Raw genomic sequence first — 26,885 nt, 5'->3', positions numbered from 1 at the left:
AACACGGCTATGGTTGACCGGCTAAATCTTGAACCTCCCGGATCACCCATTTTAAAAACTCGCCGAACAGAGGAGAGTCTGCTGGCAAAAAGAGAAAGCAACAGAGCTTGTATTAAAGTGAGAATCAACATTGGTTTGGCTTTGTGGAGGTGGCAAGAACTGAGGGATTTGAAATGTTGTAAAAGCGGCACTAAGGTGTCGTTTTTATTACTCAACAGGTGAATGTGGTATTTTATTTTAAAGATAAATTGCCATATGTAGCTCTCTAAGAGACAGAGTTCACTGTAAAGCATTATCTTTGGTGCAGGGTCATATCCACACAGTCAAGCCGAGCCGAAGCACAACCAAAACTGTTCTTCCACAATTGCATGCAGTTTTGTTTTTAAACACTAGAGGGATATTAAGTTACATAGTGTACCTTTAAAATGTTCTCAAATTCAGGGATTTCTATGTATGAATTCCAGACCAAATGTTCTTCCCCGAGCAAATGGTCTATATGTTATGCTATCCACATTTATTTTATAGCTGATGTATTTTATATTTTGATTTCTCCAAATAATTGATTTTTCCCAAAGAAACATCTGAGATAAAGTTTATATTCAATTTACAAAGAAGTAAGAACTATAAGCTATATGAAATTGTAAACTTTGAGTCAAACAAATTTCCTCTGGGCAGGAAATATTTCCCGCATGTCCTCAGTTGTTTGCTGATACTGCAGTAGTTGACTTGATCCCAGGCAGTCACCTCATTAATATTTAGACCATAAGCTCCCTACTAATTCCATTCCAGGTAGCAAGTCAGTGTTGATGTGTCTACGTTATTTGCATTGAATTAATATTACAATATGATGTTGGTTCAACATCATTTTTACATCCACAGTAATTGTTGATACAATGTTGAGATTTCACAATAGAAGATATATTGAAGAATATTGGCACAAACATTACATTACGAATGTTACAAATGTTCTATTACTAGAAATACTAAAACATTGTAAAAAACAAAACAAGTAAATAAATAAATGAAAAAATTCAGGGATGTTCGGGAAAAACTTCCAGTCACTGATTGGTTGTGGTTTGCTATTGGTCAGTCTCATGTGAGTGACAGGTTGTCCCGCCCTCGCACCAGTAAACACCTCATCAGAGAAGAAGGGAAGGGAAATTATTTTTATTAAAGATTATGAGGGCAAATATAATAAACACTGCAATATTCCATGAAAAATAGGAATTGCCAAATTTGCCAAAACTTTTGGATGAAAACTCAACATTGTATCAGTATCACCTTGCTATCTGGAATATATTTCTCCTTTCCTGGTCCTTCAGCTTTGTTACTGCTTGTTAAAACTTACAAACACAAAACGCACACTTAGGATAGAAAAACATCTTGTCTTATCTTTTGGGTTGGTTTAATGATTTTCATATTTTTCTGTCGTCTGGCTGCTTGTTTAATCTGAAAAGAGGCAGGAGCTGGAAGAGGTATTATTTTCTAAATTCTTGAGTTCCCTAAGGCTACCGGCATCCTGATTATTAACCCTCTGGTGGTCATTTTAGACTAGAAAAATGTACTTTTTTTTTTTTTTTTTTTACTTTATCGAAATGGCAACAACAACAAAAAAACACACACACAAAAAAATGTGAATTTTGTGGTACTTCCTATATGAACACTCTCACACACACACACATAAACTGTGGACATGATTAGAAGGCAAACTAGTCTTGTGATCTTCACAGTCCAAACTGACCACATAGGAAATTAATGGGGCATATGAAAAACAGAGCTTTTTACAGAGCAATGATTAAATATGACCCTGGATCACAAAACCAGTCACATGTCACACGGGTATATTTGTGGCAATAGCCAACAATACATTGTATGGGTCAAAATTATAGATTTTTCTTTTATGCTAAAAATCATTAGGATATTAAGTAGAGATCATGTTCCATGAAGATATTTTGTGAATTTCCTAATGTAAATATATAAAACATTTATTTTTGTGAGTGAATGCAGCATAAGCGCGAACATAAATGGACAACTTTAAAGATTATTTTCTCAATGTTTAGATTTTTTTACACTCTCAGATTCCAGATTTTCAAATAGTTGTATCTCGGCCAAATATTAGGCCTATAGGATCCTATCCTAACAAACCATACATTGGAAAAGCTTATTTATTCAGCTTGCAGATGATTTATACATCTCAATTTCCAGAAATTGACCCATATGACTGGTTTTTCCAGGGTCACAAGTAGTTTTTGATAATGCCTAAATATATATATATTTAAATGCAAAACCTAATAAAAGTTTGTTAAAATACTGATAAGGAACTAAGTAACACACAGCCCTATAGGGAGTGAACGTGATTTCACATGTTCCTGGAACAACATCTGATTTGTGGGGCAAGTTTAAAGTTTGTTAAGTTTAGGCTTACAACCAGGGTTGTTTGCTTCTACATCAGTTATTCACCTATCATTTCCCTCTAATTTTAGGGTTAGGTTTAGAGAGGGTTTCGGACAGGAATGTTGTTCCATGATCAACAAAATATGTTGATCCAGAAACATGTCTTACTTGGCAAAATCACGGTGGCTAAACAGTAGCTATAAATAGGGCTAAACAGGTATCCAGTGGTTACACTATGGTGTTACATATGGTTTCTTTTTTTCCCCACAATTTTATATACCTTTACTGTATTTTTTAACTTAAACACTATTTTTTCTAATATTTATTATTTATTTATTTATTATTATTGCCATGAAATTCATAATATGAAATAAAACATTTTTTTAATAAAATACAAAATATTAAAGAATAAATATTATTGAAACAAAATATTGAACATTCATTAAATTAGAAAAAAAATTACAGTTATTGTCTTCAGTCCGTTTTGACCACCAAGGGTCACAAGTGTGACCCCTAAATATAGAATAGAGTGCTGCAGGGATGATACATTTTTGTAGGCCAAACCCGGAAATGAGTTAGCATTTTAGCATTTCCAGTTCTATCGTCCTGACGTCAATTCATTTTTGGTAAATGTTTGAAATAAGGTCCGTGGTGAACACAAGCTCAAGATATTTTCACATTTTGTTCTACGACATAAAATACATTTAGAATATCCTCTTGCCATGTAAAATGAGGTTGCTAACAAGTGGTTAAATGGTACTACAGAGGTTGTCAGACATTAAACGTTATCACATCGAACAGGTAAAATCATCTACTCACTAGTCGCTTTCAAGTCTCAAGATTATGTGTTAATAATCTCACTCATACTCTTGCTAACTACTCTAACTCAAACGTTCAGGGTAATACTTTTTAAACAAAGTCCGAATGAGTCGTCGGATATGGAAGTTTGCTTCCGCCACTGAAAAATAAAGGTAAAAAATGTAATTTTAACTTTTTCTTGCAATTGCGAGTTTACATCCCGCAATTCTGACTTTTTTTTTTCTCAGAACTGTGTGAAATAAAGTCGCAATTGCGAGTTATAAACTGTAATTGTGAGAAAAAAAGTCAAAATTCATAAAAGTTGTTCATTTGTGAAGATTATCAAGATGAACAAAATGTGTAAAAATCATAAGCTTTTGTCTGTCACAGAACTTATGTTCTTCAATAATTCAAAAGCCAATAGGATATTTGTCGAGGGAACCAGGGTGATGATAACTTCCAAGATGGCCTACAAAATACTCTCAAAAAGCTCTCTATACCAGAGGGTTAAAGTTGCCATGTACAATTTCTGGATCACTAGCAGCACCAACACTAATCACTGTTATCTTAATCTCTATTGGCCTGTCATGTTACAAAAAAAAAATAAAAAAATTTTTTGATTTTGATTCACAGTATACTCAAAATGGTTAATTCCTATAATAGTTTTTTTTTTTATGGGGTCACCGCAGTTCAGAAAGAATAAAGTGCGGGAGTATGTGTCAGACTCGGATTCAGACTACGATGAGTCCAGTGACCCAGAAGTCATGTTGAGACAGGTAACCTTGGCTTTTATAAAGAAATACACACATTCTTAAAAACAACATACGCCTTTGTTCGTTTGCATTTGTTTCTCTTTCTTGCCCTCAGGCTCTGGCTACAGTTATGATCCGGTTCCTCCAGACTGAACCGCAAGGGCGTTTGCTGAAAGAATGTCTGAGATCCTTACGAATCCTCTCGAGGGACAAAAAGGTTTTGGGACCTCTTATCACTGACAGAGCACTGCTCACTCTAGCCCACCTGGGTGGCATCAGCAATGCACCTATTCCAAAAGAAGACACCGACAATGATGTTGACTCCTATGATGACGTCATTTTGGCCATTTCTGAGAGCAAATTTGGCCGAGCAGATGAGGATGAGAACGGTGGTGAGGAAGACGATGGTTCTGGGGCTGTAACCAGTGATGCGTTCTGGGGACCGAGCAATTGGTGTGGTGATCGCAAGCATAGCACGTTTTCCAACATCAGCCTCGTACCTTCCCGCAGGAGGAGCAGCGTTTATAAAGCTCTCACACCTGGTAAAAGAGACAGCAGAGGAAGCGTTGGAGAAGCGGAGGAAGAGGAAGAAAAAGATGATGATGAAGAAGTTACCAGGAAGGAAGTCATGAAAATCTTATGTAACATTGTTTACAATAGTACTTGGGCACAAGAGAGAGCCAGTGAACTCAGGTATGAGCCATTTCAACATACGACTCAAACTCATTTTAACACATGAATTGGCACCTCTGAGTCCAGACCTTAAATTCATCGAAAGTCTTTGGGATGCAGTCACTGGAGTAGACTGAACAGAGATAAATATTATTTCCATGAAGAGGTGCATACATTTTTGGTCAAGATCTTCTATTGACGATGCAAGAGTCCAGCACTCTGTAAAGTCTCCTCCAGCACATCCCAAAGACTTTCAATGAGTTTAAGATCTGGACTCAGAGGCTTCATGTGTGAAAATGATTCTTCATGCTCCCTCCTAACCATTCTTTCACAATTTGAGACTGATGTATCTTGACATTGTCATCTTGGAATATAACCAACCACGATGTCTTCCTACATGGTTGTTTAAGAAACGAAAAGCGACACACTCCATCAAATAGGGTTAGAAGAATGAACTTCATAAACTTCATCTCCAGAGCTGCTCTGAGACTCACTTCACCAGCATTTCACAATTTAATTTTAGAAAAACTATCATCAGATACACAGTAACTCAAATGGCCCTACTAAATGGCCTTACTAAAGTGTTTTTGGGGGGCATGGTATTCACTGAAATTAAATATATTTGCATGTCATATGCTTTTTTTTCTTTTCTCACCCACTACTTGCTGTACTTCAGTCTGCTCCGTGGTCTGACAGAAAAGCTAAATAAGGAGTTTCAGTCTGCTTCTTCCCCTTGTGGCCAATTTTACACACTCCGGTTCATGTTTTTACTGACGGCGCTGAGACCTGAACTCAGAACACAGCTGAAACAAGTATCTACTTTTCTCCCTCTATGATTTGAATTTTGAGATTTTCTTTTTTTTTTTAAGTAATACAAATAATATTTTCTGTTATCATATTATGTATGCTAACATTCAAAAGTTTGGGGTCAGTGAGATTGTGAGCTTTATATTGATCAAAAATGGTGTTGCAGAAACTATTTCAAATTAATGCTGTTCTTTTGAACTTTCTATTCATCAAAGAATCCTGAAAAAAAAATGAGGCAGCACAAATACAAAGTTTTGTAATGTATCTCTAGATGGCGCAAGCTCTTTAACTCAAACGCTTGCAATAATATAATTCTCTATAAGGCACAGCAGATTCCTGCTGTATCAGGAGCCAATGAGCTCGCTGCTCAACTTTCAAATACTTGGTTAGCATTTGCCTTAGCAGTGCAGCGCGCTTTTATTAACCCTCCAGCTTTCCCAGCTCCACCTGTATAGATATGCTACGAGTAATTCATATATGACATATTGTGCAGTAGCAGCATGTCTTACTTGCTCACAGCAGCGTGTCGTGTATGTATTCGTTGTAACAAGTCCTGTACTTGCTCTGCAGCAGCAACAATAACAGTAGCAGCGTTGCAGATCTATTCCGCCAAGACCAAATATATCAACATTGTCATACCCATTATTATGCCAATCACTATGCTGTCTCAAGTTGTCATGACAGAACTGTTTTCAACATTGATAATAATAAGAAATGGGCATGGTGAATGAAAAAAAAATGAGATGGAGGAAAAATATTTGTCAATGCTTTTGCGTTCTCTTGCAAATGTTTCACGTTCTGCCGAAAAATTGCATTTACTCGCAAAGAGCTCAAAACGTTTTGCAAGAGCATGCAAAAAAGCAATGACTTATTATTTTTCCTCCCTTCTCATATTTTTTTTTCCCACCACCAAGTCCCTTTAGGGGCTCCATAGACATGTTTCTTGGGCAGCAAATCAGCAAATTAGAATGATTTCTGAAAGATCAAGTGACACTGAAGACTGGAATTATGATGCTGAAAATCCAGCTTTGATAATAATAAATTGCATTGTGAAATATATGAAAACAGAAAACAGTTATTTTAAATCGTAATAATATTTCACAATATTACTGTTTTTAATTAATTTTTGATCAAATAAATGCTCCCTAGTTGAGCACAAGAGATGTCTTTCAAAAATATAAAAAAATCACACTGAGCTCAAACTTTTGAATGGTAGTGTAAATTGTTGTATATCGACCAACGGCCACATTGCTATCTACATACTGTATTGGCGTTTTTGGTCATTTTTAGGAGGGAGGAGTGTCGCTGTTGACCACAGTGCTGGAGATGTGTTTAGCAGTACAGTGGAAGGAACAGTATGAGGTCGTGCTGGATCCTGCAGCGCCTCCTGTAAGTGTGGAGGACTCACAGCAGGCTCAGGAGGCTCTGAAGATCCTTTTTAATATCACACACAGCACACACACTCAAGAACCTGAAGAGGTGGGTGTATGCAGACATAATCACACTCATGCTCACTCACCTCCCTTACAAACAATGGTACTATGTGATGTATCAGATGGTAGTACTGTAGTAATAGTGTAGTAAACCAACATTGCACTGAATTAATTGATATAAATTGTTAACATCAAGGTCCACATTGTGTCTACCACCAGGAAGCTGCATCTCTCTATCGCCACCTGGCTGCGGTTTTGCGTTACTGTCTGATGGTGTCCTGTGAGGAGGAAGAAGCTACAGATGAATTAAAGGGGTTAGTGTTGATAAATATTTGTATTGCTCTATAATAACTATTATGGGTTGAAAATTTCAGTTTCAATTCAGACTCGTTCCATAAACACAAAAGTGTGCACTAGTGAGCATATTAATAATAATAATAAAGCAACACAAAAAAACTGTTTATATAATTATATTATTATAATTAATAATTATATTATTATTATATTTATTTTAAATTGTAATAATATTTCACAATATTGCTGGTTTTGACTTTATAAGAATAAAAAAAAAATCTTACCGACCGTTTGAACGGTAGTTTATGTTACTAATTATTTTATTTTATTTTATTTATTGTAATATTTGTGTGTATTTCTAATAATATTTATTTGTAGTAAATATTTTTTGTGTTTTTATTTATTTTGTAAAACTTGGAGCATTTAATTTTAAGGGTCATGACATAAAAAACGCATTAAGCCCACACACAGTGTGCAGGCAATAATTATAATAATAATAATGTAGAGCACATATTAATCTGACTGACAGATGCGTGACTGCCTTCCTTCAGTAACACCTGCTGATCTGTTCGTGAAAGCTTTAGAAAAATGAGGAATTAGATGTGGGGGTTTTTTTTCAAAGTATTTCTCTCTCATATCACTAAATTGACCCCAGTTCATTCATTCATTCATGTTCATGCTTTTCTCCTCATCTTCACTCAAATGAATTATGTAATGCATAACCTTCTCCACCTCAAAAGAACAATTTATTTTCTGTATTTTAAATATCCAACATTTATAGACAAATTTATGTAAAATATGTACAATTCTGCTTTTTTACAGACTGATGTTCTGTTTTAATCAACAGTGTTCAACATTCAATTAAAACAGAAGAGATTTTAGCACATGCATGACCTCAAATCTCCCTGTTTCTCTCAGGCATGCAGCGAACATGCTGTCTGCTCTCCCGTTGAGTTGTCTAGACGTTCTGGTGTCTGTGCCTCTGGCTCCAGACTCACACCAGATGAATGGAGTCAACATGGACTGTGTGCAAAACCTACTCACGTACATGGAGAGAAAACTGGAACAGGTAAAAAGAGGGTGAAAGAAAGAAAAAAGGGAAGGGAGAAACAAAAAGATGGAGACAACAGAGAAACGGATAGATTATCATATCATGCATCATACTGTCCTTGAGATTTTGCCAGATTTACTAACAGCGTGCGCCAGCGCAAACCCTCTTTTGGTGTTAAAAAACTACTGTTAGGATTTACTAAAGACACGCAGTGAAATATTAGCGCTGACAAGGCATTAACATGGGTTATTTTTACGGCTGACCTTATTGCATATGCATTTACTAAGGTTTGCGTTAGTCAGTTTACTGGTATTTTGCGGCATTATTTACCACCCAAAAAAGGGCATTGGTCATTATTGAAATGATGTTGTGTTGTGTGAAATTTTGTGAAAGGCAGCAGTTAGGTAGAAATAATTCTATTTCATGCCTTTAAGAGCCTTCCAAAAATCTGTCAATACTAATATTTACTATACTATAATAAAATATTAGCAATTCACAGTAACATTCAAAAGTTTTTTTTTAACAGAAGTCTCTTCTGCTCACCAAGGCTGCATTTATTTGATCAAAAAATGGTGAAATATTACTATGATTTAAAATATTAAAACAGTTTTTATTTGAATATTTAATAAAATGTAATTTATTCCTGTGATGCAAGGCTGAATTTTCAGCATCATTACTCTTCAGTGTCATGATCCTTCAGAAATCATTCTAATGTGATGATTTGCTGCTCAATAAATATTTCTGATTATTATCAATGTTGAAAAGAGTTGTGGTGCTTTATATTTTTGTGAAAACCATGCTAAAAAAAATTCAGGATTCTTTGATGAATAGAAAGTTTAAAAGAACAGTGTTTATTTGAAATTGCAAAATAACTTCACTGTCACTTTTAATCTATTTTATGTATCCTTACTGAATAAAATGTGACAGATTTTTAGCCTTTGAAAGGTGTGAAATATTACATTTTCCCTGTCTTCTGCCTTTTTTTTTTTTTTTTGAAAAATTTGGAATGCGTTTGAAGGGTCGGAGAGGGAATAAAATATCTTTAATAGTGGACCTCAGGGGGAAAAGAAAAACAAAATATATGACATGACTCGCATATATTTTTGCATGACATTGCTTGTCATGTGCAGCAGTGGCTTTTCTAATGCAGTGGTGTTTTACATGCAGGGTGAAAAGGTCAAAGAGAGACTGACCCCTGTGCTGAACTTGCTGACCGAGTGCTCCAGAGGTCACAGAGAGACGAGACGCTACCTTAGACAACAGGCACGACTGCTATTTTACATTATCATGAGGCAATATTATCTAATAAAACACTTGCATTGTTTTGTATCAAACTGCATATGTGTTCTCACCGAGTACAGATTCTGCCTCCATTAAGAGATGCTAGCACTAAACCTGAAAAGGGCAACACCTTGAGGAATCGTCTGGTTAGACTGATGACCAGCCTGGATACTGAGCTCAAACACTGCGCTGCCGACCTGCTCTTCGTGCTGTGCAAAGAGAACGGTACTGCATAGAAACACACAAGCATAGAGAAAGCATAGATATGAAAACTGCACGCCAAATTACCACAAAAACAGATTAAAAAAATTCAGTGCAACACAGTTTCAAAACCGAAAATAGCAAAACAACCAATAAACAACAAACACTATAAAATGGCTCTTCCTGTTTTCTATCAAGTATAATGACAGAATAAACATATGAATTACTATTATGATTTTTTTTTAAACTATAAATATTGAAAAAAACTAGATGTACCGCATCGCGGTACAAAATATGACCGCCGCTCAGGCCTGCACTGGCTTTCCACAAAAATAAATGACGTGGAGTAATTTGGCTGTATTGCGTGTTTATGTATATACCTAAAAAAAGTAGTAGTATGTGCATGTCTGTCTGTGTGTGTGTGTGTGTGTGTGTGTGTGTGTATGTGTGTGTGTTTGTGTATGTGCATGTCTGTCTGTGTGTGTGTGTGTGTGTGTGTGTGTGTGTGTGTGTGTGTGTGTGTGTGTATGTGTGTGTGTTTGTGTATGTGTGTGTCTGTGTGTGTGTGTGTGTGTGTGTGTCTGTGCGTGTATGTATGTGTGCGTACATGTGTGCGCGTGTGTGTTTGTGTGTGTGTGTCTGTGCATGTGGATTTGTATGTGTGTGTATGGGTGTGTGTCTGTGCGTGTGGATGTCAGTGTGTGTGCATGCTTGCGTTTGTTTGTATTCCTGCATGTGTGTGTGTGACAGTATCATCCTAAACCAGCAACCCTTCGCTCAACAGCACCATCTACAGGCCGATGAGTGTACAGTCACTAAATGTGCACATAAATGAATTTATTTTATACCCCCCCATGGATGAAATTCTACGAAACTTAGCAGAGGATACCCCCAGAGGATGTCAAGTTAATCATACACATGAAATATGGTGCAGTTCTGAACATCTCCACTGAAGATAGGGGCGATTAAAGCAGAATAATATTGCATTTTCATTTTTTATGGGAGGGGCGCAAATCACAAATGAGTGATTATGGGCTAGGTTGATGTGGGCCCTTAAGAGCAACATACCATAAAAATTTCTTCATCCTCGGTGCCACGGTTCAGGTAGTTATTTATGAAAAACTGCATTTTTTTGGGTTTGGGGGGGCCCAGCGCGGGGGGGGAGTGGCCCCCGGGGACCAAACGAAATTTTTCCGTAGAAGTGTAGTGGGGCTACTTGCCCACCAAATTTCATGTTCCCCGGTGCTTCGGTGTCCCTGGTATCGTTGACGAAAAATTTACGGGGGCCCCAGCGCGGGGGGGGGGGGAAGTGGCCCCCGGGGACCAAATGAAATTTTTCCGTAAAAGTCTAGTAGACCAACATACCATAAAAAATTCTTCATCCTCGGTGCCACGGTTCAGGTAGTTATTTAGGAAAAACTGAATTTTTTTGGTTTTGGGGGGGCCCAGCGCGGGGGGGGAGTGGCCCCCGGGGACCAAACGAAATTTTTCCGTAGAAGTCTAGTGGGGCTACATGCCCACCAAATTTCATGTTCCCCGGTGTTTCGGTGTCCCTGGTATCGTTGACGAAAAATTTACGGGGGCCCCAGCGCGGGGGGGGGGAAGTGGCCCCCGGGGACCAAACAAAATTTTTCCGTAAAAGTCTAGTAGACCAACATACCATAAAAATTTCTTCATCCTCGGTGCCACGGTTCAGGTGGTTATTTAGGAAAAACTGCATTTTTTGGGGTTTGGGAGGGCCCAGCACGGGGGGGGAGTGGCCCCCGGGGACCAAACGAAATTTTTCCTTAGAAGTCTAGTGGGGCTACATGCCCACCAAATTTCATGTTCCCCGGTGCTTCTGTGTCCCTGGTATCGTTGACAAAAAATTTACGGGGGCCCCAGCGCGGGGGGGGGGGGGAGTGGCCCCCGGGGACCAAACGAAATTTTTCCGTAAAAGTCTAGTAGACCAACATACCATAAACATTTCTTCATCCTCGGTGCCACGGTTCAGGTAGTTATTTAGGAAAAACTGCATTTTTTTGGGTTTGGGGGGGCCCAGCACGGGGGGGGAGTGGCCCCCGGGGACCAAACGAAATTTTTCCGTAGAAGTCTAGTGGGGCTACATGCCCACCAAATTTCATGTTCCCCGGTGTTTCGGTGTCCCTGGTATCGTTGACGAAAAATTTACGGGGGCCCCAGCGCGGGGGGGGAAGTGGCCCCCGGGGACCAAATGAAATTTTTCCGTAAAAGTCTAGTAGACCAACATACCATAAAAATTTCTTCATCCTCGGTGCCACGGTTCAGGTAGTTATTTAGGAAAAACTGCATTTTTTTGGGTTTGGGGGGGCCCAGCGCGGGGGGGGAGTGGCCCCCGGGGACCAAACGAAATTTTTCCGTAGAAGTCTAGTGGGGCTACATGCCCATCAAATTTCATGTTCCCCGGTGCTTCGGTGTCCCTGGTATCGTTGACGAAAAATTTACGGGGGCCCCAGCGCGGGGGGGGGGAAGTGGCCCCCGGGGACCAAACGAAATTTTTCCGTAAAAGTCTAGTAGACCAACATACCATAAAAATTTCTTCATCCTCGGTGCCACGGTTCAGGTAGTTATTTAGAAAAAATGCATTTTTTTGGGTTTGGGGGGGCCCAGCACGGGGGGGGAGTGGCCCCCGGGGACCAAACGAAATTTTTCCGTAGAAGTCTAGTGGGGCTACATGCCCACCAAATTTCATGTTCCCCGGTGCTTCGGTGTCCCTGGTATCGTTGACGAAAAATTTACGGGGGCCCCAGCGCGGGGGGGGGGGGAAGTGGCCCCCGGGGACCAAACGAAATTTTTCCGTAAAAGTCTAGTAGACCAACATACCATAAAAATTTCTTCATCCTCGGTGCCACGGTTCAGGTAGTTATTTAGGAAAAACTGCATTTTTTTGGGTTTGGGGGGGCCCAGCACGGGGGGGGAGTGGCCCCCGGGGACCAAACGAAATTTTTCCGTAGAAGTCTAGTGGGGCTACATGCCCACCAAATTTCATGTTCCCCAGTGTTTCGGTGTCACTGGTATCGTTGACGAAAAATTTACGGGGGCCCCAGCGCAGGGGGGGAAGTGGCCCCCGGGGACCAAATGAAATTTTTCCGTAAAAGTCTAGTAGACCAACATACCATAAAAATTTCTTCATCCTCGGTGCCACGGTTCAGGTAGTTATTTAGGAAAAACTGCATTTTTTGGGGTTTGGGGGGGCCCAGCGCGGGGGGGGAGTGGCCCCCGGGGACCAAACGAAATTTTTCCGTAGAAGTCTAGTGGGGCTACATGCCCACCAAATTTCATGTTCCCCGGTGTTTCGTTGTCCCTGGTATCGTTGACGAAAAATTTACGGGGGCCCCAGCGCGGGGGGGGGGAGTGGCCCCCGGGGACCAAATGAAATTTTTCCGTAAAAGTCTAGTAGACCAACATACCATAAAAATTTCTTCATCCTCGGTGCCACGGTTCAGGTAGTTATTTAGGAAAAACTGCATTTTTTGGGGTTTGGGGGGGCCCAGCGCGGGGGGGGAGTGGCCCCCGGGGACCAAACGAAATTTTTCCGTAGAAGTCTAGTGGGGCTACATGCCCACCAAATTTCATGTTCCCCGGCGCTTCGGTGTCCCTGGTATCGTTGACGAAAAATTTACGGGGGCCCCAGCGCGGGGGGGGGGAGTGGCCCCCGGGGACCAAACGAAATTTTTCCGTAAAAGTCTAGTAGACCAACATACCATAAAAATTTCTTCATCCTCGGTGCCACGGTTCAGGTAGTTATTTAGGAAAAACTGCATTTTTTTGGGTTTGGAGGGGCCCAGCGCGGGGGGGGAGTGGCCCCCGGGGACCAAACGAAATTTTTCCTTAGAAGTCTAGTGGGGCTACATGCCCACCAAATTTCATGTTCCCCGGTGCTTCGGTGTCCCTGGTATCGTTGACGAAAAATTCAGTAAGGTGACGGGAAAAAAAAAAAAAAAAAACTTTGACAATCCCTATATGACCGCTTTCGCTAGCTACGCTAGCGGCGGTCATAATTACTTAACTTGAAATGTCCTCCTACAGTACTAGTCTGAGACGATGAAGGCTTCTGATGAAATCTCATCATCATCAAGTGTCTGTTAGTTCGCATGAAAAGGAATCTCCCAGATTCATTTACTGCAGCAGTACAGTTGGGATATCCAATTTATTCCCTTTTACAAAGACTTAATTCTGTTTTGGGGGTCCAATAGAATTGGCTTGAATGCTTGAATGTTCAAAACCGCTTTATTTTTCCCCATATTCTCCTATGTTGCATCTCCTCTCTTCCCAGTCTGTCAGTAACGCTCTGATTAGTTTCTGTCTCTATGAAGCTCCTCCTTCTGAAATCTGCAATGTGCTCTGATTGGTCGGCCGGATCAGTGTGTTGTGATTGGTCAACCGTTTCAAGCGTGTTTGGGAATGTCGGCCCCTTACCATAACTGCGAGTATAAACACTAATACTGTAACTAACTCAACCAGGCTCCGCCCCTTTAATTAATGTTAACCTTGGGTGGGTATTATTTAAATGAGGAATATTGAGACATGTTCGTTCCCGGATGAAAACTCAAGACTACAATGGAGGCGTTTCAGGGAGTTCAGAAACAGTGACACTGATATAGAGAATAACTCCCGCTGGAGGGACTTTGTGAAACTTTGCAGAACTTTTTCATGCTCAAACTGCAACATTACACACTAAAGAAAGATGAATATGTAAAAGAGCATGACAGGACCCCTGTAAAGTATCAGCTGATTGATATTTGCTTTGCCATTTTCAACTTCAACTGCACAAAAGCATGAATCTACTATTACGTCCTTAAGTCCTAAAGATAATGTAGTGGGCGGGACTAACAGAAACTAGCGAATCTTATTTGACTTTTCATTTTGACAAGCGTAATGTATGCACTAAAAGGAGAGGGAAAACTAGGAAACAACTGGTCTGCAACTGACCATGGAAACTCGCATTTAATTATTCCTTAACTAAATGTATACGTTTATTATTATTATTGGGTTTTTTATTACACTTTTCCATTCATCTATTTGGAAAATAACCAACTTTTGATTTTTGCCACATTTCAACCACTGTATTAAACACCCATGAGTTTTACCCCCAAAACCTAATATGCTGTTTTTTTCTTGAATTTTCCAGTGAGACGTTTCGTCAAGTACACTGGATATGGGAATGCGGCTGGGCTCCTGGCCACTAGAGGCTTGCTAGGAGGTCAAAGGTCACAGGCCACATCCTCAGGCACACGGTACTCTAGCGACTCCGACTCCGACACCGAGGAGTACCGGCAGATTAAAGACCGCGTGAACCCAGTGACGGGACAGGTGGAAGAGGAGCAGCCTGATCCCATGGAGGGAATGACAGAGGACGAGAAAGAGGAGGAAGCGCACCGGCTCGTCAGTCTTTTTAACAAACTCTCAAAGTAAGGAACTTAAAACACTTTTCAAAACACCAGTAAAGCTTTGTACACACTGCTCTCACACTCTCGCACCTTTTCCTAAACAGGGAGGATGTGATTCAGCCAATGGGATTGAACCAAGCGGGTCAGCTGGTGCCACTGTCAGAGCTCAGGGACTTCTCAATGGAGGAGAGGGAATCGGAGGAAGAACACGATGACCTGGAGAACGTGGAGTAGAATCGGCATAGATGTGGTGACACAAAACTGTATAACTTAAAATAAGTAGTCTTAACCTTTTAACATCTTAAACATAAAAACATACCCTTAAATATTACCTGAATATATCTAATTAAGACTTTAATTAATTAATACTCTACAGTTCAAAAGTTTGGGGTCAATAAGATACTTCACCAATAGAACATATAAAATATATGATTTTTTTAAAAATATATCACTAATGTTTCAACACGCACGTTTAAACAACAATAAAATCAGAAATGGATTTTCACTTTTGAAGAGTAGGCTACTTTAGTTTTTTTTGTTCAACAGTGCGCTTGGTGAATGGATTACACTAAAGTTCTCGCGAAGAGAAACGCGCAGACTGCAAATACATTACCAACCAAACAAAAGCGCATTCTATTCTTGAGTGTTGTTGTGAGTCGTGCTCTCGCTGATATGGCCTATACTACCTGATGATCAGTAGTGGTTCACCTAATAAAATTCAATAAATACCAGTTACAATAAGCACTTAAAGCTGCAGTCAGTAGTTTTTCCTCTTTGTCGCCATCTCTTTTCGAAATTTGCAATTGCAGTTATTCGCGGAATTATAAACTTTATGTGGGTTGTGCCTGGGCATGGCACAGTGCGGATGAATCCAGTGTTTTGAGGAGAATGTGCGGCTGTCAGTCGCCGCCGGTGTGGATACTGGCATTCGGAATCACAGATTCCACTCTTTGCAAGTGTGACCAGCATAAGAATTTTCACCGGAAAATGTCGTCTGAACAAGTAACATCCACTTTTGTTCTGACCAACTAAGGGGAAAAAAGCATTGCCGTAAATCACGCTGATTAAATCTAACGATCACTTATCATATCATGTCAAACCGTGCAAATTGTACTTTGTTCTCAAATTGTTAATGTTAACAACATCAGCATTGCGTGACTACATTTAATGCCCTTCCGATATTTATCCTTGTTTTCGCATGGGCTGGTTGCAGTCTCTTTTTTTCTGCCACTCCAAAGTCTTTTGCATTTTACAGCGGGTGAATCTCCTGGTGATTGTCGTTTGAACCTTTCTGAATCCGCCATCAAATTGATAAGTTTAATTATATCAAGTGCTGTGAGAAAAGGCTATAAATCTCCACTTCCAACATCCTCACACTCATAGTCTACTAGCCGAGACTCTTCTTTATGTGGACAGACGTGACGTAATGACGCAAAGACATGCTCGACTTTCCAGCGGAAATCCACCAGTACCACTGGAGTTAAAAACATTATTACAAGCTTACCGTTTTGAATCGAGCTAAGGCAAGCAGATAGTTGAACACTGGCTGGTTATGTTCTTGCTCAAAAATTTATTTTGGATAATTTTTAACCCAAAAAAGTTACGGACTGCAGCTTTAACTCAAAAATAACTATTGAATAATAAAATAACTAGAGAACTTGTTGACTAAAATCAACTTGAAAATGCTGTCTCATGAAACAAAGGTGAATCCGTAAGTTCTTTACAATTTAAAGGTACACTGTGTTATTTCATCAATCAATCGTGACAGTGGTGGTTGAAAGCTTCTGGCAACATTAAATCCAGGAAAAAAAAGACAATTCAAGAGAAAGAGCAAGTAGAGATTCACGAGTTCAGACGTGCAAAGTTTGAACAGACAAGACAAGAAAGTCTTGAAAGTCTTGAAAGCTGCAGTCGTTTTTTTTTTTTATTGATGATTTATTTTCATGAATAATTTATTATTTTATAATAATTATTTTAGAATGATTTCTGAAGGATCATGTGACGCTGAAGGAGACCAAAGTAATGATGCTAAAAATTCAGCTTTGCATCACATGAATAAATTGCATTTTAAAATATATTCACATAGAAAATATTTATGTTAATTTGTAATAATGTTTCACAATAATACTGTTTCACTGTATTTTTGATTAAATAAATGCAGCCTTGGTGAGCAGAAGAGACTTCTTTCAAAAATCTTAAAGATCCCAAACTTTTATAATGCATTGGACATGTAAATAATAAAATATAAATTTCAATTAGTCAATGCATTTAAAATGTGTTGTGATGTGAAGGACACTATATTCTTTAAATGTTGCTTTGGATGCTCGTTAAATGTTTTATTTTCTGAGATCGTAGAATCAGTGGTACAAACAGTGTGTGGGTTTAATGTAAGTTAGATGAATCCCTCTAGGACATGTTGTGGTCTTTAGTTTTTATTTGTGTTGTATAGCACTGGGTAACTCCGCCCACAGTGAAATCTCATTGGTGCAAAATCCCTCCCACATGGCTGAATATTAAATGTTAAACTGATGTGTGAACTGGTTTGATCAGTCCATTGAATACTACTGATTCAAATGATTCACTCACAAATCTGATGCCATCGATAAAATAGTTTAGAACAGAGTATAACTAGAAAAATGTATATTCATTATAGAAAAGTATTGTAATCATGATCACAACTTGTAATAATTGCTTTAATGAGATCATTGTTACATGATATTAGCTAACTGCACTATTTGTATTATCTTAGAAATGTACATTTTTGACATAAGGACATTACTTTAATACAGTCAACACTAGTAAAGATCACTCTAAATTGTAATGTAGAAGCATGCATCTTTCTGTAAAGCTACTTTGAAACTATATGTATTGTGAAAAGTGCTACAAATAAATGTGAATTGAATTTAAATGAAATGTTTTCAACTTTTCCATGATTTTTTGAGATTGTATTAATTTGCATGCTTTTTCCATGCCTGGAAAACACGTAAAATTTCCAGGTTTTACATGACTGGAAAGTGAAACCATGATACTGAGTGCAAACCTGTTCATATCAGTAGAAAAAGCAAAAGAAACAGGGCACATCAGTGGTCCTGGAGCCCACAAAATGAACACAGTTCACATTCAGTTCAGTCAGAGATATAAAAAAATCTAAATCAGACCATGAAAAGATGTGAGGACATTATTATTTAATCTGACACTATTGTTTTATTAGAAATGTAGTCGGGTAAAACCAGACTGAAAGGCACATTAGACTTTTAATGATAGTGCACAACTTGTTATATGAAATCCCCCCTTTTAAAATATGACTCCCTTTGTAAACTTCTTTATGTATTTTTATCTACTGAATCAATGATTATTGTCTTGTACCATTACTGAAAATTTGCTCAGCAATATTAGTCCACACACCTTTAATAAATACAATTAACCATGGAGTCGCCACTAAATGAACAGTTTAAAGTGCCCTATTATGCTTTTTCGAATATAAGCTTTCATGCAGTGTGTAATATAGCTTTTTGTGAATGTAAAATGTCTGCAATATTTAAAAGATCAAAGTGCACCACAAATAAAGTTATTGTCTCCAAAAAGAAAGAATCGATTCTGAACTGCAGAAACGTGTCAGAAATTCCAGTCTCACTTCCCATCCTGTTACAAACCATTGTAACAATAAGAATCTATGGTCTTCATTGGCTGAACAAGTTCTACATTGCCCCGCCCTCAAACACTGTAGTTGTAAGTGAGACTGGAAGAGTTTGGTTCATGTTGTCGACATGTCGAGAAGACGCTGAGAATCCACGTTGCATGCATTTCAAAAGGATGAAGACTCGCGCCGGAATTGATCCGGAAAAAAACAACGCCTTTGTTCGTATAAAAGTGTATCAAGTGCTGAGGTAAAGCTGATATTCAGATATGGTAATGCACTTTTCATGTCCGATGATCCATAAGCCGTCGACCAATCACAATAGACTGGGACGTCTGACCAATCAGAGCAGAGTAGGCTCTCGGAAAGGAGGGGTTTTAGTCCAGTCATTTTAAGCCAAAATGGGGGTCAACCTTGAACAAATTGCAACAGAAGCGAACTCAACTGAGTTTGTATCCTCAATATGTCCTGAGTAAGGAAAAAAAAGTCCCGAAGAATTCCATTAGGGGAAAGTTTCAAAAAAGACCCAAATATATCCTATTCATACGCCTATTCATTCTTTCTCTCACGTGAATAGGGTAAAAATTTTAACCTTTAGATATCATCATGAAAATTACTGAGTTGATTACTTACATCAAGACAAACAAAAAATGTATTACAAGTTTTTTTAAATAGTTTGTTAACATGGACAAACGGTGCATAATCTAATTATGTATGGGTTCCATTCAGACCTTAAAGGGATAGTTCAGGATTTTAGACATGAATCTCTATAGCTTCCCCATAAGCAGTGTGGTGCATTGACCATGACTTACCCCCGACAGCGTCCTGTGAGCCGAGCTCCGGTCCAGTTTTGGTCAAGATGAAATTAGTCCGGCAAGTTTGCTGGGGTCACGGCAATAAAGCTTTTTTCTTCTCAAATCAATATGTGTTCAAAAGAGTGATATATTTGCAGCACAAAACCGCTGTCTATGGAGAGGTCAGACCTCGTAATGGCTTGGCACTATTTTCTTCCCCGTCATATCACTGCGCGCTGCCGCTACCTACAGCCAGCTGGGAGCCGCGCACGTGTCACTTTGTTTACAGCTCGTAAAGAGAACGATAACATGTCTGACTACAGCAGCAACGATGACAACATTGACTTCGACACACAGCCAAAAGGATATCTTTACGAACCTGAATACACAGATGACGAGTTACGCCAGATGGAGTTAGAAAGGACAGAAAGAGAGGGGATGGACAGAGAAGTTGAACAAGTTGAAGCTGTAGCTATGTTAGCTCGTTCGTGTAGCTGTTCTGAGCACGTAAACACTGCTGTAAACACTGCCGAACAACTGAAAAAGTGGTGTGCGCCTGCGCAGCTCGCAGCTGGCTGTAGGTAGCGGCAGCGCGCAGTGATATGACAGGGGAGAAAATAGTGCCAAGCCATTACGAGGTCTGACTTCTCCATAGACAACGTTTTAGTGACGCAAATATATCACTCTTTTGAACACATATTGATTTGAGAAGAAAAAAGCTTTATTGCCGTGACCCCAGCAATCTTGCCGGACTAATTTCATCTTGACCAAAACTGGACCGGAGCTCGGCTCACAGGACGCTGTCGGGGGTAAGTCATGGTCAATGCACCACACTGCTTATGGGGAAGCTATAGAGATTCATGTCTAAAATCCTGAACTATCCCTTTAACATTAAGTATTTTACTGTTATGTGTCAACAAGATTCAACAAGACATTTTCACCTGGCTATACCCAATGTTTAGATCTGTTGTGGTATTTATGCAAATTAGCACATACGTAATTAGATTATGCACCGTTTGTCCATGTTAACAAACAATTTTAAAAAATTGATTCTTCGGGACTTTTTTTTCCTTACTCAGGACATATTGAGGATACAAACTCAGTTGAGTTCACTTCTGTTGCAATTTGTTCAACCTTTTTTCATAAAATGACTGGACTATTTAGAGAGACTGAATCTTCGAACGAACCGTTTCAGACTCTCTGAGAAATGAGGTGATGTGAAATGTATATTATTAGAAAACGAAAGTGTTTTTTGACCTTGGATTGTACTGTACCTTTGACCTTAGACTCCAAAGCCACATTAGAAGCCTTTAAAATAGCATAATGGGGCACTTTAAGAACTCGTTTCAATTCATGCCAAATAAGTATAGAGTCAAGCCTTTTCACTTGGTCAGAGGCGATCTTTCTAACACAACTCCATCATTTGCTCCAGAGAGAGTTGTAGCTCCACTGACTGCAGTGAAGACGCCCCACTTGCAACAGCCATCGTCTTCAAAGCCTCCAGTGAAGTCAGAATAACCTAACCAAACCAGAGAATGGGAAAGAATCCGGGAAATAAGACATGATACAATTTTTTATTTTATTTTATATACTCTGACAAAAATCAATACTTGTGCCTCTAAGAAATTGTGAATACAAATGAAACAGTAAGCCACAAGAGGCATTGCATTACAGTCAGTGACTCAACACCAGGTATAGAAGCAGAATGCCTCACTGCAACATATGGCTTTGAGTGGATAGTCACATGTGACTGTGGCCATAACTGCAATATGATGAAAGATACCAATGTTCAATAAGCGGTTTAATTTCTCAACCCTGTAAAGCTTAGCTTATGGAATAATAGTCAGGAAAATAAAGCCGTTTATTGAACCTTTAGCCTAAATATTTGTTTAAAAGCATACGAGTATCATATTTGATATATCAAGGCTTTTGTTTCTTATTTAGTATGATAGTATGAAAAGAACTGATGTGAATGTAAATGTGTACCTTGAAATGCAATGTAAGTCGCTTTGGATAAAAGCGTCTGCCAAATGCACAAATGTAAATGTAAAAATGTAAATGATATAGTGAGAATATGCAGCTCAGACTATATCAGATGTCACTCTGTATCTCTCAATAATATGTTTTAGTTAGATGATTTTTAAATGCTTAGGTTTTATGATCCAATCTAGGTTTTAACTGTAGAAGAAACATAATGTTAATGTAATATAATATGTTAATAATGTAACAATTACATAATGATACAATGAGGATTGGAAGATGTACAAATAAACGTTCCTCAAAAGCCTGATGCATCATATTTGATACATTTTAACATGATTTTTCAAAAGAAAAAAAAGAAAAGATGTATGGATAATCAAGTAAACCTAAGTTTCTTCAGTTCAGTAAGTGTCCATCTTGAAATATTACTAACAATATAAAAGTTATTCTTACATTTATGTGATAAAAATCATTAAACATTTTAGAGTAAAAAGACACATGAACCACGACCTGAAGGTGAACATTTTTAAAATGATACTAAAAGGACTTTTACTTGCTAAGAAAAATATAAACTAAAAAAACAAGGATAAACTATCAATCAGACGGCAGAAGGCATGTGTGCAACAGATTATTATTTTTTTATCATGTTGATAGTTTGCGTATCAAATATGGTACAGTATGTTTTATAGGGTTAATATTAAAAATTGAAATATTACAAATATTTTATATAAACAGGGAATATATATATATAAATTATTTGCCAAATCCTAACCTCTATCATGATGAGTTTCTTCTCCCACGGTTTCATTTTGGGGTCCGGCCACTTCTCTCCCAGAAAGAAGAAAAGAGTATAAGAGGGAGATTCACCGCTTTTCCCCATAAACTCCATCAAACCTAATGGAATGGCATCAACAGACATCCAGCACATTATCCAAGGGATATAGAAGAATCACCAAAATATCTGCAACCACCAAAGATCATCCATACCTGAACAAATACATAAAATAAACATCTAATATAATTCACCTGAAATATAATTTTTGAAGGGGAAGATGCCTTGAGGTTTGTTTTTGGAGAGCTCTCTGGTTGTTGGGCTTTTTTCATGTTTGCACAGACCCCAATAGATCCTGCTGTTTCCCCAGCGGTGGCCATAAACCACAGCATCCGATCTCCTGATCTCCAGACCGCCCAGATTCTCCAGAATGTCCTTCGTAAGCCTGGCCTGGATCTGATCCAGCATATCATCTGGAGGAGGAAGCCTCACCACTGGTAGATCAGCACTGGACTCGTCCCTATGGGAGGAACAGGGTGGACAGTTAAGTATTCGTCTATTATATTAAAACATGATTCAGTGGTGCTAATTGAAAGTTGATCAGTCAATTAAGTACAAAAAAAACCAACATGTTTCCCTGATACATCAGTCTGAATCCAGCATCATTCTCCACCAGCTGTTCTAACACCATCTTCCCTTTGTAATGCACCTTAATCCGAAAAAATGTCTCTGTGAAGGAAATGAATGAAAGAAAAGCTGTGTGAGTAATTAAACACCAGTAATTGATGTGAAGAATATGTCATGGTCTTGGGTTCTACCCACCCAGTTTTGCTCCAGGAATGGCACCCTGAACCCCTTCAGCATGTGGTGGACACGCCGCCGGCTGCTGATATTCTGGAGAATGAGGATTCACAGCCGTCGCCGCATCAGTTGGTGAAATCTGCCCCAAACCACCAACAGCACCCCCAGCTGAAGAGAAGACTCCAGGAGTGTCCACTGTTTGATAATGAGCCATCCCAGTAAACTGGGTTTCTGAACAAGGATTCGTTTGGAAGGGTTGTTGTTCCATGTATGACTGATCTGGATTCCAAATTTCATGGACTGAAACAAAAAAACGAAAAGCGAAATTCACATTATTTAACTAAAAGCAATAATCCATGTACATTGTAAATCAAGTGGCCAAAAGTGGTGTCCAGAGGGGATTAAACCATCTAAATACAAAGAAAATATTCCAAAATTTTAATTTTTGTTTTTAAATATGAAGGAAGGACCACACACTAAACATGGTTAGGGTCTTTATCTGACAAAATGATTTGGCATAAAAGCCAAACTACAGCTACAGGTTTTATTTTACTATGCAAAAATGAAAATGCATAGAACACACAGAAAGTGCGCAGGAAAAAGCAGACACTGTCTACTCGACAACACAATCAGTTATTAATATTTTGTTGGTTCTCTCTTGTTTTTACATGTTTCTTTGTATGACAGCCAGGCCAAAAATTATGCCTGGATAATTTGACGTTTTGAATTTACCAATTCTTCAGTTAATTTTTGGTAGCACTTTATTTTACAGTCCTGTTCCCCATGGACATACTATGTACTTATTATAGTTATTACAATAGCTGGGTAATAACTAGGTACTAACCCTGAACTGTAAACCTAACCTGAAGACATTTAGTTACCTCATATTAAACAGTAAGTGCAAATACTGTAAAATAAAGAAGTGCAATTGAATTTTTAATAATATTTGAATAAAGCATGTCAATTTCCTAAGCAGGACATCACTTTTGGCCTGTGTGTGTGTGTGTAATAAAACACTATTATATAGCCTACATTATGCATATAAAGATTCAAATAGTTGATCCATATCATATTTTGCTTTGTACTACAGCCTCCTATAATACACTTTTCAATCTACCTTGGGAGGGACTTTCTTGAAGTTTTAGTCCAGTGAATTGTCCCTCTACATCTTGGGATGGGTTTGCTAAGAAAGAAAAGATCAGAGTAGACAAAGGAGATAAAAGTAAAACATAATGTCATCACGATTAAAGGCCTACTTCAGTATTATGTAACAAATGCATGACTGGGTGTAAAAAAAAAACTGCTTACTAAAGAACACGTTTTCCTCATCCAAATACAGTTCTGGAGAAAACTAAAAAACGGAAAACAAATTTCCCAAGTCAGTGTGTGTACTGTATGTCTTATCCGATGCCACAGGTTGTCTATTTGAATGTGCTTTTTCTAAAACCCCAACCTGACAAGCACAGAATAACTGATTAAACAGATACTCACATCAGTCTCTTGAGACCCTTCCGATCCTGAAGGCGGGAAGGATAGAAAACAGAAAAGGTTCATAACAATTCAATGAACAATCTTAATGACATCAACCACACATGTATTGCTTCTTACCTGCAGAAAGATGATCAGATGGAAACTGATACACTTTATGCGGATCAGCAGTATCATTCTTGTTGTCCAATAACATCTTGAAGCCTTTGGCACGAAGAGCGCTTCGGAAGTTTCTCTTCCAAACGGAAGGATCTCCATTTATCCTGCCGTCCCCAGAAGCGCTGGTCTGAGCCCATGCCTGACGGGACCAAAATACAGATATTAGAGGAAAAGTACTTCTACAATTACAGTGTCCTCTTGTGAAAAAGAAATGCGCTTAACTGTGTTAAATGTGCACTTGTAGTGTACTTCAAATCTAAGTGTGCTTAAAGAGAGTATGCATAAGAGCTGCGCGATTCTGGATAAATTGACAATCACAATTTTTTTTTAAATAAGGATCAAGATTCGCCCATGATTCTGAATAGATAATTAAACAAAATAACATGAGGCTCTGACAAAATGTTCATTGCAGCAGACTATATTTAAAAAATTCATTTTGAACTATTTTTTTTATATCGGTTTGAATGAATGATTCATTGACTGATTTTCTCTATTTTGATCGCTACCGTAGACATCAGTCTTTATATCCAAACTATAAATGTTTATCCCAGTACTTCTGGAATCTCTTGAATTATTGTAACACAGAAATAATGATACTGTCTGGTTAAAAAGTTGTTTCATATAGCATGAGAACTGCTCTCTCTGCTCTCTACAAGACATAAATAGATGTTTCAGTGGATATGACTTTAAAGTATATTTTAGTTTACCATAAATGCTTGTCAGTACAATTGACGTTTGCCATATTTCACAGACAACATAAGTAATTATGAAATTAGCCTACATATAAAGATCTACCGGTACTTAGATCTAATGCACTATATACTGTATACTAATATATCAATAATATACTAAAGCCATTGCATTGCTATGGTATTATCAAATTAAATTATTTTAAAGGGATAGTTCACCAAAAAATGAAAAGTTTGTCATCATTTAAAACCAGTTGATGGGGGAAAATACTATGGAAGTCATCAACTGTTTGGTTACTTCTGTGTTTAACGGAAGAAAGAAACCCATGTGGGTTTGGAACAACTTGAAGGTGAGTAAACGATGACAGATTTTTCCTTTTTGGGTGAACTATCCTTTTAAGTACCTTGGAGTATCATGTAAAAAAACATGGCGCATAAATATGGTAATCAAAAGCTTGTATGAATGATAATGGATCTTTAATAATGACAAATAATGCTTATTTTCACCTTGAATATGAGGACATCATCACTGTTTTTGTCCTGTCTCAAAGCATGCTTCCATGGAATGCTAAACTGCTGAAGTTCTTGATTGGTCCAACACACTCCAGGATAACATCCACTCTGGATTTTTTGGTACAACCAGGGAACGAAGAGCGGCTTTGTTTGGGTCATGATGATGCAATCAGACTAGACTATACAACACACCAAACCAAACCATCAATGTACCTACACAAACAGAAGAACATGCTGAAATATCCGCTTACAACTCCAGGTCACACTGTTTTATTTAAAAATATATCATAATATGATAAAGCAATACACCCCTAAAATACAGCAAAACCTAAAACACCTTTCTTCGAATGTCAATGTTTGACTGAACTTTACAGTATAAACATTTTCTGACATATCGCCGTGGACATTTTCATTTTAAACATGACATATCTTGGGAAGACATTCTGTGTAAGGAAAAATGTGATCTCGGGAGTCAAATAATAAGCCATAAGTATAATAACAAAAACACCATGGCTTTTAATCGTCACTTACCGTGCAAGGTTACATCGACAGTGTGTTCTGTGGCCTGTTGTGTTTTTCAGCGAACTCTTCGGTTATCAGGGCTATGAGACAGGCTCGCTTGTCAGTTCTGCATTAATACCGGGCTTTATTCAACAGATTGTCCCTTGAGGTCAGGTGTTACAACATTACTCGGGAAATCCATGTCAGTTTCGATTTACCATTTTGACGTCATTGTACACGTCACTCCCTGAGTGTTTTACCCCAGATGACCACTAGATGGGGAACATTTTATCATTTACTTTGGAGTCGTCCTCATTCAGTTTGTTTTTGGTCAGATCTCCGTGCCTCATATCATGCCCAGCTTTCAACTGTGCTTTAAAAATGTGTTATTTGTTGTTTTTTTTTCTCTTATGACAAATCAAATTATCATAAGGAATATTACTTAACTAATCTGCTTCTT

The 26,885-nt window shown here is 38.4% G+C and overlaps 2 protein-coding genes across 6 annotated transcripts; one reads left to right on the top strand and one right to left on the bottom strand.

The window, feature by feature from the left end:
* Window positions 1-1,337: 1,337 nt before the first annotated feature.
* LOC308707186 (chaperone Ric-8A) lies at window positions 1,338-15,325 on the top strand (the record flags this gene model as incomplete). The annotated part of the gene is made up of 10 exons (XM_081393433.1): window positions 1,338-3,968; window positions 4,060-4,637; window positions 5,293-5,428; window positions 6,714-6,902; window positions 7,076-7,170; window positions 8,069-8,219; window positions 9,369-9,464; window positions 9,563-9,707; window positions 14,833-15,112; window positions 15,196-15,325. Exons 1-10 carry the CDS (start codon window positions 3,867-3,869, stop codon window positions 15,323-15,325), a joined length of 1,902 nt encoding a protein of 633 aa, XP_081249559.1. The 5' UTR covers window positions 1,338-3,866.
* On the bottom strand, window positions 9,196-26,658 carry irf3 (interferon regulatory factor 3). 5 transcript variants are annotated; one of them, XM_081393429.1, is made up of 14 exons: window positions 26,456-26,658; window positions 25,919-26,137; window positions 24,684-24,861; window positions 24,567-24,592; window positions 24,384-24,426; window positions 24,193-24,258; window positions 23,097-23,375; window positions 22,904-23,003; window positions 22,529-22,794; window positions 22,275-22,396; window positions 20,909-21,041; window positions 15,182-15,307; window positions 9,554-9,710; window positions 9,196-9,448 (listed from the first exon to the last, which is right to left on the bottom strand). In XM_081393429.1, exons 2-11 carry the CDS (start codon window positions 26,081-26,083, stop codon window positions 20,928-20,930), a joined length of 1,359 nt encoding a protein of 452 aa, XP_081249555.1. In that variant the 5' UTR covers window positions 26,084-26,137; window positions 26,456-26,658; the 3' UTR covers window positions 9,196-9,448; window positions 9,554-9,710; window positions 15,182-15,307; window positions 20,909-20,927. The 5 variants fall into 5 exon arrangements, with proteins under 5 accessions (XP_081249555.1, XP_081249554.1, XP_081249558.1 ...); XM_081393428.1 differs by having other exon boundaries at window positions 9,196-9,710; XM_081393430.1 differs by lacking the exons at window positions 9,196-9,448; window positions 9,554-9,710 and adding an exon at window positions 14,658-15,030.
* Between the last annotated feature and the right edge of the window lie 227 nt (window positions 26,659-26,885).

The sequence above is a fragment of the Scardinius erythrophthalmus genome (assembly GCF_964197995.2).
Source record: "Scardinius erythrophthalmus genome assembly, chromosome: 18".
Taxonomy (NCBI): Eukaryota; Metazoa; Chordata; class Actinopteri; order Cypriniformes; family Leuciscidae; genus Scardinius; species Scardinius erythrophthalmus.
Note: the sequence above shows the minus strand (reverse complement) of the source record. Positions and strands in the feature narration are given on the sequence as shown.

Excerpts from the sequence above, each read along its gene's own strand:
- irf3 (XM_081393428.1), bottom strand. The coding sequence starts at position 26,083 with ATGACCCAAACAAAGCCGCTCTTCGTTCCCTGGTTGTACCAAAAAATC. Across the intron at positions 24,259-24,383 it reads TGAGGAAAACGTGTTCTTTA|CAAACCCATCCCAAGATGTA; the intron begins GTAAGCAGTTTT and ends TTTCTTTCTTAG. Across the intron at positions 21,042-22,274 it reads AGAAACTCATCATGATAGAG|GTTATTCTGACTTCACTGGA; the intron begins GTTAGGATTTGG and ends TGGTTTGGTTAG.